This window comes from Mastacembelus armatus, chromosome 3 (genome assembly GCF_900324485.2).
Source record: "Mastacembelus armatus chromosome 3, fMasArm1.2, whole genome shotgun sequence".
Classification (NCBI taxonomy): Eukaryota; Metazoa; Chordata; class Actinopteri; order Synbranchiformes; family Mastacembelidae; genus Mastacembelus; species Mastacembelus armatus.
Window position 1 is genome coordinate 27,160,264 of NC_046635.1, and position 16,379 is coordinate 27,176,642.

The 16,379-nt window shown below is 37.6% G+C and overlaps 1 protein-coding gene across 4 annotated transcripts in view; it reads left to right on the plus strand.

The window, feature by feature from the left end:
- arnt2 (aryl-hydrocarbon receptor nuclear translocator 2) overlaps positions 1-16,379 on the plus strand; it is a 49,034-nt gene that overhangs the window by 22,137 nt on the left and 10,518 nt on the right. For all 4 annotated transcript variants that reach the window (XM_026293289.1, XM_026293291.1, XM_026293290.2 and 1 more), the window contains 6 exons: positions 2,781-2,846; positions 3,275-3,360; positions 8,704-8,780; positions 9,918-10,052; positions 11,552-11,626; positions 14,550-14,701. In XM_026293289.1, coding sequence (XP_026149074.1) covers positions 2,781-2,846; positions 3,275-3,360; positions 8,704-8,780; positions 9,918-10,052; positions 11,552-11,626; positions 14,550-14,701 — 591 coding nt within the window. The remainder of the gene's footprint in view (positions 1-2,780; positions 2,847-3,274; positions 3,361-8,703; positions 8,781-9,917; positions 10,053-11,551; positions 11,627-14,549; positions 14,702-16,379) is intronic.

Consider the following 16,379-nt stretch of genomic DNA (forward strand, 5'->3'; position numbering starts at 1 on the left):
CAGATTTCCCAGAATTTATCTGGCGTATTTGGTATCTTTGGCAACTTTGGAGTCCCGATTAGAATTTTAAACAAATGTGTCAGTTTGAATAAAGTTTTGCTGCACAGCATGACTGTTTATTCATGTGGTTATGTTCAGCTAGTGGGAGGATTATTGTCCTGTAGCAGTGGTTTTGAACCTAGACAGGTGTTACAATGGATGCTCCTTAATACGACACAGCCAATGTACATTATATGACTCATACCTGATGTTTAAATTGAGATGTTCATGGACCCATAACCTATTTCACACCACATGAACCTCAAGCCTTTCTATCCTAACATAACAGCATTAATACTTTTGCTTACCAGAGGTTGTACGTTGACGGATGTTTCTATACTTGAAAGATAATTAGACTTAGCAGGCTTATTGCTGTCTGTTGGACATTACTCAATCTCTGCTCCCATATCCTCTGACCTTTTACAACCTCAGTATCTTGCCAAATTTCCCTCTTGTGCTCTATGCCTTTGTCTGCCCCATAGCCCTCATTACTCATTGGCTACACATTACATCAAACCACTTTGACTGTGTCACAGGCCTGGGAAAGCTCATGTTTAGTTCAATAAAATACCATACCTTTTCAATTTTTTGCCTGACACGCTGTGGCTGTGTTAGTGCCAGTGTGCAGAATCATCAGGGGCTGCTCTAGCCTTGTTTTGCCTGGATCTGTCACAAAGGCCTATGACTTGCACGAGAGCCACACTGTGTTATGTTAGAAATTTCTCGAAACTGGCATGTTCTGTTCTGTTGCTATTCCAGGCTCTGTGTAATTCAAACAACATGCTGCTGAGACAGCCTGAAAGAGACTGCAAGAAAACAGTGAAATGCAACCACTTCTCTGACACGTACATAAAGATGGTTGAGAGGAGCACAACATAATCAGGAGGCTGACATTTCAGGGAAGCCATTATTAGACCCAGACAGGCTTATGTAAACACCTGCTGACTGTATATCTCTGACCTCAAGGAAAATCAAGTGACAACAATAACTGCCTCCAGTGTTGAAACTGCAGTCTGTCTCCTGTGTGAATTGGCGTTCATTCTATACACTGAGCAGGGGTAGCATGTATTCAGGCACCTTTGTTAGACTTGGTACAAAAAAGATCTACTACTATAGCCATTTTTTGGATTTGAAGTTTTCCTATGTCTCTTATGGTAGTATATAATTGTATTGTAGTGTAATGAAGTAATATTTTTAGGATTTGGACTGATCTGATAAAACAAGTAATTTGAATATGCCACAGTGGGCTCTCAACAACAATCAGTTAAAAGGTCCTACACAAAGTTAATTTCTGTTGGTTACAAATTTATAATGAGTTCTTGGATTCTGTGTTAGCTGATGCAGTGGCAGGATGTTGGTGAGGTGCAAACAGAGTGGCAGAGCTGTGAACTCTGCTCTTTACAACAACTATCAGCCTTAAACTTGTTTTTAAATTAATTCATTAATATTATTATGTTAAACAATTACAACTGATAATTACACTCGTCTACAAGCAGAATGTTTCAGAAACAAAAATAAAAATCAATCTCTAATTCTGGACCACTAAACATGCAAATTATATTCAAAAATGTTGGTTGGCTCTAGTCTGTAAGCTTTTTTTAAACATATTTGAATTCCACACCTCAAAATTCATAAAAATAAGCACATTTCACTTTGGAAGCAAAAAAATGTTTTTGAAATTGTACCAGTTATATCAAACTGTGTTACACTTCACTCCCCTGTGCAGTGATTGTGTCTCACTGAGCCATTTACTTCCATGTCTCTAAACCTGAGAAAATTCAGAAGATTATATTGATGTTGCTGCTCTGACTAATTACTGTGAAATGAATGTTTGATGTAATAATCATTCAGTCATTTTCAACCTGAGGTGATACAGATCCTCTATGTGGTATAAAACCCCTGCTCTTTTCTCATGCTGCTACCACAATGCTGAAGTTGTTGGCAGTAGCCATGCTTTGGGCCTGTTTTGCTGCTATATAATGTTCTCTGTAAATATACTGCAGAGTTGTTTATGTGATATGAGATTTTTTTTTTTTTAACATTATTGTCAGCAGCAATATATGACACACACCTCTACTAAACAGTTGCGAGCAATAAGCTACTATTCAAAGGCCATGACTTGTAAACATTAGAGAACAAGTGCAGTATAACTCAACTCTCCACGCAGCTTCTTTAAAAGTGGGCTTGGTTATTAAAACAACAGTTTTATAAGACACATTGCTCCCGGGGAAATGGAGATGACAGCAACCTTGCTAGGGAGAAAAAGTATGTAATGCCAAACGCAGGTTTTTCTGTACAGGTCTAAAAAATGAGCAATTTGCATGTACGTGTGCTGTTTGCCTGGAGGGGTTTCAGCCTTGTTAACGAATAACTAGTTGAGATGGATTAATTACATAGGTCTTTAGAAATGCCTAAGCTCCTCACTCAGATTTACAGTCTTAGAAAAGTCTAGAAAATGGAAGGCAATTAGGTCTATAAGGTTTTTGCTTTGGAGTAAAAATGATCAAAATTTATCTTCATTGGAAAAAAAAAAAACAGCAGCCAAAATTTCTGACTCTTGCTGTGAATACAAAATTTAATAAAGAGGGAGTCTTTTGATAATAGTTGTGTCAGTACATGGTGGATATTGTATGGCAAGCAGATGCACAGTGTGTGCTGCCTTCCTCCTGTGACTAATGGAAACTGGCTGGTGTCATGTAAGTAATATATGCTGTGGTCTTTGTTTCTGTATGTGTGTGCAGGTGTGGCAGTGCTCCCTTGGATCACATCTCCCTTAACCGTCTGTCTAACATGAGGAAGAGATACAGGTACAAGAACTTCTTCTGTAACAGGAATATATCTACTTGAAAAATAACTTTACTGTTTATATCTTTGGGAAATAAATAATTCAGTCCACCATTTTGACTTACTTTTTACTAAATTATATATATTGTATGTCTGTTAATGCACCATAATGTATGTGCATAATGCAACATTCTGTAACATCTCCAAAAGGGCCTAAGTCAAATGTTTAATTAAAATCTGCAGTAGAGCAAAGTGAAGTGTACAAATGGGAATATGATTGTTATGTATAGTGCCAAAGACAGTTATTAATTTTAAAAACCGCAAGAGAGAGAAACTGATGCATTCACAATTCGCAAGTTAAGCGTGACATACTCAGTGTCTGTTTTTAAGTCCTTCTACAGCTGTGTCTCAGTACCTAACATGCTGCTGGTTGTCTTTGTTTGATGGGCAGGAATGGCCTCGGACCCTCAAAAGAAGGAGAGGCTCAGTATTCTGTGGTGCATTGCACTGGCTACATCAAAGCTTGGCCCCCTGCAGGTTTGTGCACATCTTCACATCTATGCTCTTGTCTATAACTCAACAAACTTCACCTCTTTGTCTGAGGCCCTTCTAGAGTAAGCGTAGCCTGGTCTAAGCCAAAGCAGTGGGCTCTGCACTGCTCAGAATCAGGACTTGCATTCTCCCACAGATCCACAAAAGCCCGTGTGGTATCTTTTCCAGGGTGTATGAGTGAAATACCCTTCTTCACAGCAGCCTATTGAAAGCCTGTTTCTTCTTTTGATGTATTACTCCCATGACTCTGTTTAGCTAAAGTGCAAAGGAAATATTTTGCCTTTTTGTCTGTGTTAAATTTGAGTGTTGGAGTATTTGTGCACTCTGTCTTTGTGATGGATTTCCCAAATGACAGTATGGATGTTTGGTGTAACAACAACCCTGTGGAGTGTGCTGACCATATCAGGAATTTCCCAAGAACTCAAGGTGCTCCAATTATCGTACTCTTCTGTCTACACTCATTTCTATGCCTTGTGGAAGTGGAATTTACCTCAGTATTCCTGCAATTTTATTCCCGTTGTAACTATTTCTTGCTTGAAATGATTCTTTTATGCTGCCTCCAAAAATGATTTTATGTTGCAAAATGCTAATGCAGGGCAAATGCAGCATTCACCACATTAGTTATGGAGTGAACTGGGGTGGATTTTGCAGGAAATTGCTGTTTTGCTTGAGTGACATATTGTGATCCCATCCACACCCTGAAGTTAGGTTTGAAAATACGCAGTCAAAAAACTATCTTTGAAGTATGAAACACTCATTCCCCTTAGGTTTGAAACATGTCTGTAAGGGTTTGTAGTTTGCTCCTTCACAGTGAACAGCAGCTGTGGTCAGCCAAGTTACACATTTCTTACAGTGCAGTCTACTGTTGACTTTTTTTTTTTTTTTTTTACCGTAATTTAAAAAATGTCCAAAGAGATTTCTCAAAGCTTTTCTATTCCCAGTCTGAATTGAAGACAGAAATCCAGCCTAAAAACGTAGCCTTCGCCAAGCTAAAACCCCAATCAAAAGGGAAAAAAAAAAAATCTGTGTTTATTTTCTTTTCTGCTTCAATCACTTTTTGGGGATCCTCTTTAAAGACTGCCAATTCTCATGATATTCTTGTGTTTTTTTGGCAGCAAAGGTTATCAAGAGACTAAGACTAACCATCACTTGTACTGTCTTTGAGTATATCAAAGCTAGATAAATCTAATTCCTCTGTTCCATAGAGCATCATTAAGTATTTAAAACAGATCCATGCTCCTTCATTATCCTGAGCACACACTGTAGTTAATTTCAACTCAGTCCCACATTGATGAGGATTGTACATTCAGAAATAAATTTGTATTAATATGTTACTGAAAATAAACCTGTCAGGGACCTTTCTGTGTGGAGTTTGCATGTTCTCCCTGTGCTTGTGTGGATTTTCTCCAGGTACTCTGGTTTCCTCCCACAGTCCAAAAACATGTATGTCAGGTTGATTGGTGACTCTAAATTGCCCATAGGAGTGAGTGTGAGTGTGTGAGGTTGTTTGTCTCTATGTGGCCCTGTGATGGACAGTTGTAACTATATATGAAGGTTTTTTAAAGATTTAAGCTGGATTTATACTGTCAGATGGTTTTAAAATCTGCCAGGATTCATGTAGCCCCCCCCCCCCCAGACACACACACCTTTCCAACATTGGGAAGATACTTAACTGCAAGTTTCTGAAAAATCAACATTCCCACCCTTTTCACACTGTGAATGGCCAGCTGTGCAGAGGTGAGAGAGGAGCTAGAAATTGTACTTCCTTCTTTAGCTCTTTGTCATTTTTTACTTAACATTTTGTGTCACTTTTTTATGTGATCTGCTAAACAGCAAAACTGTTTACATGTTTCCACTGTTCACATATAAACACTTTTCAGTGTTCATTTAACATTGGTGATTTTGCCATGTACATCACACTAAAAATGTCTTCCTAGAAAGAAAACATGCCATTTTTACCATATTCATAATTTTAATTTTTAATTTTTAATTACCATATGTGCTAATGTATGGGAAATCTCACCATCATATTGTATATATGAAGTAGTAAATAGTCTGTTCTGAGAACACAAAGGTTTAGATGCATTGTCTTATACACACACACACAGTACAGTATTTCCATAAACAAGGACTGGAATGCACCATCTCAGTATCAAAACAAGTGTCTGATTGGCTGATGTGGAAAAGTGCAGAAAAAGAACTGAAAAACATCTAGTAAAATACAATTTAATCCCCTATTAGAAGCTTGAGGTCATGCTGGAAAATTTCCAGGTAGAACACAAGCACATAAACACACACCGTATGTGTTTAGAAATCACTGACACATGGTTCACTTCCTTGCACTAAAAATACTCTTTAGGAATGTTCTGGACAAAATACTGGTGGAAAACGATTGTCAGGCGAGACACACGCACATACACTAACAAATCACAGATGAGTAACAGACAGACATGCCCCGCAAACACTCATATGTTGCCCATTGAGCACCGGTATGTAGACTGAATGGTGAGGACAGGAATGTAACCCTAAGTGAGGACAAAGTCATGGGTTTGTTTTTGTGTGGAGAGGAGCTGATGAAGGCTCATGTCTTTCAACTCTGTGATAAACTGCCTTGTTAACTGGTAAGGAATTTCTGCTAAAGAAATCGTCTGATCTGTAATTTCTGCATATTAAACAGCATGCAGGTGAACATATATTTTATAAACACTTCCTTGTGGCTTTTGTTTGAGATTGTCTCTGGGATTATCCAGGCGAGGTTTAAAATATGGATTCCCAAGGTTATTATCAGATTGTTAAAAAAGAAAAAACCTACAGATTATTTTGAATATAGCCCTTTCTATATAAATAAATACCTTCTAGTCAACACTAGTTTGATGGAGCACAGTTAGTACTTTTCCAATGAGGTCAAATGTGCAGAACTACCTTCAGCAATATTGCAGGCTCATGGTGAAGTCTATGATGTCCAGTGATTTGGGATTGTATTTCAATAAGGTTGAGAATTTTAAAAACATTTGAACCGCTGAAGGTGAGATGTCTTTAGTTTAAGTCCTTGTATACGTCGAATTCCATGCACAGCCCACCAAGGAAAACTAATTAATAAACAACAGTGGCACAAAAATCGAGATTTTATTATTTAAAGCTCTGAAGCCCTTTGTATCCTTACTACCAGTGTCTCTAAAATTATTTTCAAACTGAACTTTTTTGTTTGTACTGAAGAGGCAGGAACAAGATTGAATATTTTTGGAATGAATGTCTACAGAGTCTGGTATTATGGCTGAAATCTGTCTTGCAGTGTGGAGACTTAATGGTGAAAACATAACTTATAAGTCATTGTAGAGGAGCAGTGGCCATGTCAGCCAGTAGATTAGCTCTCACTGCTTTAAGGTTCAAGTGGCAAATGGAAAAAGAAGTATTTACACTTTATGAGAAATGCCTATTAAAAGGCACTCATGCCTGCTCTTTATTTCACACACCTTTCTCTCTCATGTACATTTGAGAGTGAGGTGTTTCTCAGTAGTTCCAGTGATTTGATTGTCTTCTACTGATGTATTTTTTATGCTTAATGTTGTAGTTCTTTTTAAGAACTTAAAGCACTATCTAGGGGTGTAGACAGGGTTGAAGTGCCTGGCGGCAGCCAGCACAAGACTAATGGCTGAGCTAAAATGAGTGAGGTGCTGAGGAAAATAAACCCAATGGCATGGCATGAAGATGGCTGTCACTGTGGATTGCTCTGAGAAGGAATGCAGTCCAACAGTGGTGTAAACAGTACACTTTAAATGCGATGAAGAAAAGTCAATTAAAGATCAAGAGACTAAGAAGGTAGAATTTTAGATTTTAAGTGAATCCAGCTGAGATTGGGGCTATATTCAGGTGCTCAAATACAAATAAAGATCTGCTTGAAAACAGAATAGAAGGGGCATTCTCATTCTTCAGATAATAGGAAGAAAGCTGTGATTTTTTTTTCTCTGAGCTCTACAGTAGTGATAATAGAGGAGACCAAGTTGTGTCACAAGAATTTTTGACCGACTTGGACTGGGTGTCGACTCTTGAAAAATTGCAGAAGCCTGAATGTTAGCACTATTTGATTTTGAATCATAATGTCCAGCACTGGTGTACTGTAACAGCCGATGCTTCAACTCCAGTCCAGGCATCCACTTTAATGATCAAATTGTGCACAGACAGGCCTGGAACTGAAAGTCTGTTCACTATTTTATCAGCAGTTTGCACTAACCATATTTAAGCCTGTTATCTGCATATACTGTAGCTACTAGTTAATCTGAATCAAGAATCCACACACTTCACTCAACTTCCATGGCTCCACATCTCACAGCCAGAGCTTAGATCAGAGTATTGCAGTATTGTTTCAGTCTGTCCCTTTTGTGGATGTGAGCTCTAGTACAGCTATGAATGAGAGTCAACTAATGATTCTGCAAATTGTGGACACATAGATTGTAATTGTTGAAGTCAGTTTATGGGACTGTTGTGATTCACATAACAACTGTCCTCTGCATGACTTAGCCTTTTTGAGTATGTTGTTGGAAAACCTCCAGGAATTGTTCGTCATCCAGTGGATTTTTACCTATTTGGTTCACAATAGGGAAGGATGTACTTAATGTTCTTACTGACTGTGTGAGTCGTCTTACTGCTGATCTGCAGGAGTGCTGTACTCACCTTATTGCCAGGAAGGCAGACTGGTGGGACTGTTTTGCGTGCAGGCACACTTTTTTCAAAGGCACTGGCAAACAGGCTGACATTTTGATTAATGTTAATGTATTCCTAGTTTTTCTGAGTGATTCTGGATTGTGTTTGGTGCTTTTGGTTTGGTTCCCTTCAGGCTTTTTGTTGAAAGCAGACTGTCATGTATGACTGGCACTGGACTACTTGCAGTGTGTTCTTTATCCGCCAGATTCCATGAGATTCCCATAAAACATCACATTCTCTGTCACACAAACGGAAACTGATTGTTATTGTTTCTGGTATTAAATTGTTCCCATTGAATTGTTGAATGAAGTGCTCATGTTTTTAAAGGACATGTTTTTTAGTTTTAGTTTTTAATATGACAGATGAAAAGAGATAATTTAATAAACTATTTGATCGGGTGAAGCTAGCCATTTATCACAGTAGTAGTAAATATAATGTAATAATGTTTGAGTATTATTCTAGAATACACTTTTAATAAGATTTGGTATATTACAGATATGCTCTCTTTCTCTTTTATTGATGAGATCCTAAAGCGATATCAATATTTTACACTGAAGAAACATTTAAAGTGTACTGTATAGAACTGTAAATAAAGTATTTTTTAACGCTGAACTCTCTCTTCCTCAGGTATGACTATACCAGAAGAAGACACAGAGGCAGGTCAGACTGGAAAATATTGCCTAGTGGCCATTGGGAGACTGCAGGTGTGTGGTGGTGCATCTACTTTGATTCTGAGTAAACGTGTGCTTTTCTTTATCACATTGTGTGGTAATTTATGTCTAGTTTCTGTAATGAAACACTCAAACAAGACAAGATGTTTTTTGCGGGGTTTTAATACACTTGCAAGCAGGTACATAACCATCAGCACAACCTACCACGGACAACTCTCTTTATGCCCAGACACACGCTGAAGGGTAAATGGTAGATTGTTCTTGTGATTGAATCAGTGCTGACTCCTTTTTTTAAGACATTGTCAAAGGAGATCAACTGAACAAATGTACAAGAGTAGCAGCAATCTAATCCCATTGGTCACTTACATGTTGTAGCATTCCCTCAAGAGTGTTCAAAGAGATTGTGCTGTGTGGGCTCTACTTTGCTCTTTAGAAACAAACCACACTTTTCAGGCGGAAAACTTGGGCATTAATTTAGTCATATTTTCAAGAAACTAAGAATAAACTAAGCAGAGAAGTGGATTTGTGCAGAACATTTTTTAATTCTTTTATTTTGTCACTTTTGAATCAATTGTAAATGAGAGAAGTTCACCACAGTGTTATTAACTCTAAATATTTTAGCTAGACTATGGCTTCAAAGAAATAACACTTTTTTTTTTTTTTTTTCAAATAAATGCTTTTTTTAATTCAATGTTGCATATTACTTATTCTCTCAATGGATCACTGTTGCTTTACTTTCCTTGTTTATTGACTGCTTTCTTTGCATCCTATTTGCATATTTATTGTATGTTTTTCAGTTCTCTTAATTTTCCCTTGTCCATACTTGATGGATAAACACTATTATGATCCAAGCGAAAATTAGTAATGGACACTGTGGTTCCAACTATTAATTAAACATTATTATTTTGCTTTTACTTTTATTGTCTGCCAGACGCATCTGAAAATCTGCAACTGGCAATTTCAGAGTTGGCACAGTTTGCCCTGAGCCCAAATAGACGGAATCATTTCAGACTTCTGTCATGTCTTGGATAGAGTGTATACTTTTGATGCCAATTAGTAAGCAGTGTCAACAGAAAATTATTGTGTAAACACTAATTGTATTTGCACACCAACTCTCTATTTCCCTTATTAATTATCTTCCTCCGTATTCCTAATATGTGCCTCTTTCAGGTGACTAGTTCCCCAGTCTCTATGGATATGAACGGCCTGTCGGTGCCTACAGAGTTCCTGTCACGTCACAACTCGGATGGTGTCATCACTTTCGTTGACCCACGCTGCATCAACGTCATTGGTTATCAGCCTCAGGTTAGCTAAGAGGATTAAAAGGGTTATGCACTTTATAAGTCAAGAAAATTCCATATGGAGATAGGAGCATTAGCGCCCGTTATTAAGTTCATGCAAGGGACACTTACTTTGTTCTTGCAACATATTTATATTCAGTGGCCAACAAGTGTGTCCAGCACTCATGTTTTATTTGAAAGTGGTATGTTATTCATTTATTTAACAGCAAGTGCCTTGAAACAGACATATATTAGTGTTTAATACAATTCGTCTTTCTCTTTTTGTAGGTATGTTTGATTGTATTTTAGAAAAGAAGCCTTTGTTTTCTGATCTGCTCCTGATTTAACTTTGTTTACCTGTTCTGGCTTTCACTTGTTCAGTCAGAGATATTGTTTCATTCACTTATTTACTCACCCATGTCAACATTTTTTAATCAATCAGTGTTTCTTGCATGACTTGTATTGGCAGGCAACTGGCCTTTATTTGTTCTTTCAGTTATATTCTGCCAATGCCATACAATTACAGTTTGATAAAGTGCTCCTGTCGGTTCCAAAATATACTCTTGAGAAATATAAGAAAGTGACCAATTCTCTGACATGCCTGCACAGGTTTCGTACGTGCATTACAAAGACTTGTTTTCAAACACTTTGGCCTCTGACTTTAAGACAATTTACTGACTGTTCCATGATCCACATTTTTCCTGCTGAAGGTCTGTTGCAATAACACAGTCACACGTAGCTCAATGTCTTAATCATGTTCTCCATGAGGGGTAAATTCCATGACTTAGCAGTGCCCTGCATTGTCAACTATGCACATTGGTTATTGTTTTGACATTGGAAATAAGCAAACTAGGATTAAAAACATTTGTTACCTGCATTGATATGTTAAACACATTCCTGTGGCCAGCCAGCTCATACAGTTGTTGACTGCTTAACCCTATTTCTGGTACATTTCAGTAATTCATAACAAATACATGTGCATCTTGTTTGGAGGAGGTACTTAAAATCTAAATGTTCAATTACTGTGGATCTTTAATTTGTACTTTACTGCAACATGTGTCTTTTCAAATGAATTAGCTCCCATTTCATTTAGTAAATCATATGCATTATAACATCTGCAATTACCTGTTACCTTTAAAGTAAAGGTTCCACTTGAATCATTTTCTGACCTTAGCTAATTTGCATTTGCATTTGCAAAAGCTGGATGAATGACTCATATCATTTCAAAATCAGTGGAAAAATACTGAGTTAAAACTCATGGTGGTTAATTTACCACAAAATAACATTCAGATGTTATGTCTACAAAGCAGTGCAGTATTATCCATTCCATATCCACCTTAGTTTGTGGCTCCAGCTGTATCTTTGGTTCAGAAGTTATTCAGTGTACACTATAAATGCACCACGACTCCAACTTTATTTATATACTTTTTTCTTATAAGTATTCATTCATTCATTCATTCATTTAATATCTGTCAACAGTGCATTTTGTGAGGAATAATTCCTGTTAACTGTCTTGTTCTGCAGGACCTACTGGGAAAAGATATTCTGGAGTTCTGTCATCCTGAGGACCAGAGTCACCTGAGAGAAAGTTTCCAACAGGTAGGGTTGGACTGAAAGGTTTCCTCCTAGAATCAGTGGAAAAGACCTAGATCAATGGAGTAAAACCAAGTAAATAGTAAAAGTTGTAAAACATAAAGTGATTTATTATCTAAAAAAATGTGTACAGCTGTATTTGTGTTGCACGGTTCAAAAACTAGTGTTTAAAGATTTTACACAGTTAAAAAAAATAATAGCCATTTGAATAAATGTTTAAGACAGTGTGTGTTTTCAACTTTTCATGCCAAGGACACATGGAGAAAAACATATAAAGTCCTGAACTTTGAGCCATTTCTTTTAAGAGGCTATTTTAATGAGTGAATTAAGCCCTATGCACCGTTCATTGTAGTAAGATGTTTTTATCAGCATTTAATTTCACTGACAGTGAGATCAGTGATGCTGGGCCTTGTTGTCAGATCAGGTGTTGAATCCTGTAGTGGAGGTGACTGTCCTTATCTTGGACACAGTCTGCTTTTGTTCAGTGTCATAGGAGAAAATGCTTGCACATATGTACATAGAGCAAATAAGCTGAGCCTCCCTCGTGTGGGGAGATATGGACTTTTCCAGACATCAGATATAGACTTTAGAGCATCATCACATTTCATTTCAATAAGTTTTCCATCCACTCAACAGCAATGATTTGAGGACAGGTTTCCAGTGGAAGCCAAATCTGCGATGTGGGTATGACAAGGTGAACAGAATAAACAGGTGTAGCGGAGTTTGCTGGTGTGGCCTCCATAATGAGACTGATCACCACGACTCTAACTTATCTTTATGTAAGGCACAACACACGAGTCTATGATATGGGGACCAGAAAGACCAGATGAAAGTGTGAGTAATTAACAGCTGACTGATATGCTGTATGGTGGGCCACACTGTGTAATGGCTTTTTAATCATTTTGCTGTATGGCAGATTTTATTCCTCATACTGATACTGATACTTTAAGTTTGTTGAGACTCTGCTGTGAAGAACACTTTAAATAAATGTCGAAGTTAAAGTAATTAGGATTTTTAACTGAACACTAAATTTAACATGAATCCAGTATAACAAAGCCAAGTAGCAAAACTTATGCTTAGTGTCAGCCTAATTTATTTACTAAATAAATATCTAAATAACAGATGTTATTTAACACTTTGGTTTACTATCCTCATTTTTTTACAAGCTACTTAATCCAGATCTAGAGCGGATTTTCCCTCACTGTTAATCTATACAAAGAAGCCTTTGTGTGTATATATATATATAGAGAGAGAGAGAGAGAGATATAGATATATATAGATAGATATAAATACACAGATAGATAGATATAAATATTGTATTTTGGTGTGTATAAGTCTGAAGCATGTTCTTATTTCAGTTTTATCCTCCTCCTCCTCCTATATGTTAAAATGTGAAATTGAAGGGTGTGGTGATCAGTAGAGTTAAGATGCATCCATCCATGTCAGCAGAAGTCAGGACTTCTCCCTCTGGGCTTTAATAAAACTCCTTGTCACTCTTAGCAGCTTGAAAGTAAGTTTCACCAACACAAGGAATGTTTTTCTTCTCTGATCACAGTGGAAACTTCTGGCTCTCGTCAAACCTATACACACACACACACACACACACACACACACACAAATGGATGTACATGCACAATCCATCAACACTTCTGCTACACAAATATATTCCACAAGTGCCTTGTCTTTTAACAGGCATGCTACTCTCTGTCAAGCATGTTTCTGTTTGGTTTGACTGACTGGAGTGCTGCAGCGTTGACAGACTGGGTTTACTGATGATGATGTTTGTACAGTACATAATTGTTGTAGGGTTCATGTTCAATAATCTACTGTAGGTCTTTCTAAGGATTATGTCAGGTGCATGTTGCCAGACACAGTAAGTCTCATTTATAGAAAAACCGTGAGAAAACAACGAAGTGGCTGTTCAGATGCCAAAAGCGTACTTTTATTTCATGTGCAAGATGGGGTCACAGAACAGGGACATCTGGTTATCTGTCAAGGGTCGAATAGTTAAGACCATACAGCTTGTGGGGTGCACACGCTCAGCGATAGTGAGTCGGAGGAAGAACAAACGTTGAAGTGGCGGCAGCATATTGGGAAAATGCATGAACTGATCAGCCGTGGGTTCATCTGAAAACTTACAGGACTTAAAGGATCTGCCACTAACATGAGCACAGGGCAGATTGAGAGCTGTTGTAGAGTCCATGCTTTGGCTGGTTGGTGCCTAATCAGCGCATTAAGCAGCGGAGTGGTTACGATGTTTAAGTCATAATTGTATGCCTGCAAATATCATCCTTTGGCCAGTCACGAGTCGAGTTTATTCTGCAATTCTCTTGCATGTCACATATTATTGTGTAACACTAATAACTTGATACTTGATTAATTGATTTGAACATTTGTTTCCCACACTTCTCCATGACTAATCCACTGAATGTGGTTACAGAAATCCAGTAATCCACATTAAATTCTTTCTGCAGCCAGCTTTGAAGGACAGAGGCAGCTTCTCCTCTTGTGTGTCTTTGTCTTCATGTTCTGACGTGTCTCTTGATAAAGATCCATAAAAATGTGAAATATTTACTCTTCGCATTAGAAGGCCCATTTAAACTTTCAACTAAATTATGAAATTGTCTGGTTGTCTGTTACTCTCCTAACCTCTTGCTCCCAGAAGGAACAGGTTGCAAAACTGAAAATGGAATAAATGCGTTTTCCCTCTGCTGAATGAAGACTGCTCTGTTTCTATGGTTTGATGCAGACTTAAAAACATGATGGCTAACTGAGTGCCCTGGAATTAGCCAACTGCAAGTCTAAGAAAAATTGTAACTGGAATAATTGTAACATGGAGCTGTTGTCATTCATTGTTGTCTCCAGACTAAGCTGGATAATACAAACATATCAGAAAAAAAATTAATCAGTGATTTTCCTTTCTCTTCAGGTGGTGAAATTGAAGGGTCAGGTTCTGTCAGTGATGTATCGTTTCCGAATGAAGAACAGGGAGTGGATGTTAATCCGGACTAGCAGCTTCACCTTCCAGAACCCGTACTCTGATGAGATAGAGTATATCATCTGCACCAACACCAATGTCAAGTAAGTTCTTCGTACACCTGCGCGCGCACACACACGCACACCCACACACACCTTTTTAAACTAACCTAGCACCAAATGTAGCACTGAATAGCAGCTGCAGCACCAGTAGCCTGACTCCTAAAAGATATTTCAATTCTGACTGACTGTAGACACATTTGGACTCAGCAAAGTACATAACTGACTACACAGAGAATAGTGTAGCAGGGATCCATTGCCAAGAAAAGCGGCAGATGTTTCTGAACATACCATCTCTTTAAACTAAATTCAATGTTTAGATTAGATGAAAAACATACTGTAATTTGTAAAATTTTACAAACATGCAAACTTGTCAAATTGTGCAAATGAAGTAGACAATTATGGCTTCAGGCTTTGCTTTTTAGTCGTCCAGACTTCAGACATTATCTAAACATGTCACGGAGGAGCTGAAGCTAGTCCCTCCTGCTGTCAGGCAGACGGCAGGGTGCTTTCAGAATTCACACCTTTTTTGGTTTGAATTAGGGAGTTTAATACACTTTGTGAAAAGTAAGTTATTAGTCTTTAGCTGCTATCAGTGGCCCAGATGTAGCATTTATACATCATTTTCTTTTTTATTATTGTGTTTCATAAAATGTTGTGTTTTGTGGCTCTCAGCAAATATAAAAATGATTTTAAGACCATATGTCAGTATATTAATAGGTAGGAAATTAGTTTTTCAATGTTTTTCTTCTCAATCTTTTCCCAGCGCACACTGCTGTCTTATCAGCAATAATACTGCTGGTATCTAGACCTTTGAGAAGAACCTTTATCTTTCCCCTGACAGTTCAAGGCAACAAGGATAATAATTACCTACTTCTGTTGATTTCCATGTTGTTAAATGAAAGGTTTGGAGTCTAAGTCCCTGTAAGCTTAGCTGCTCTGCTCTGCTGGTTACGTCTTGTTTGTCCTTGGTGAGTCTTGTACCTTGTTGGCTGGTCGCTCTTAGGCCTCACAGCTCTGCCCTGAAATACAAGCATAAAAATGTCTAAATATTCTGGTGCAATAAAAAGGAATTAATATTGAGTCAATATTGACAAAATAAAATATCTGAACTGTTTGGTGCTTTTAAAGCTAAAATAAAAAGTACTTTGTCAGAGATAAATAAAATGTAGTTGATTAGAAATCATTAAGACATACACCACTGAGTTGAATAGTAATAGAGTTTTATAGTAATAACCATATTTATTTTAGTGGTGGTCATGGATTTATTTAAATATTTTATATTATAAACCTCATAGTTTAATTGATTTCCTGTGTTTTATTACTCATTCCAACTTTCATTGTAAATTGCACATGGGCTGACACTATATGAATTTTAAATTAATGAACTGTACAACAGCTCATTATGCACAGTGAACATCTGTGTGCACTGAGATGATGCATGTTTGGACAACGCTCGTATCAGTGGCGCTGTGCATGCATCTGTGCAGACACAGTGTCCTCTGGATATATGCAGCCTGCTCACCTGCGGGACATGAACTAGACAGAACATATTTTTTGAGGAAACTTTCCTCTGGTCTACAAAACATGTGTGGGACAGTGATTTGTTGTTACCCAAGTGAACACATTTGTCACTTTCTTCAGTTTCAGTAAGCAAATCCATCACTGATGTCGAATTTGAAGTGAAAACAAAAGGGATTTAGTTCCATGAGCTCAGTGAATG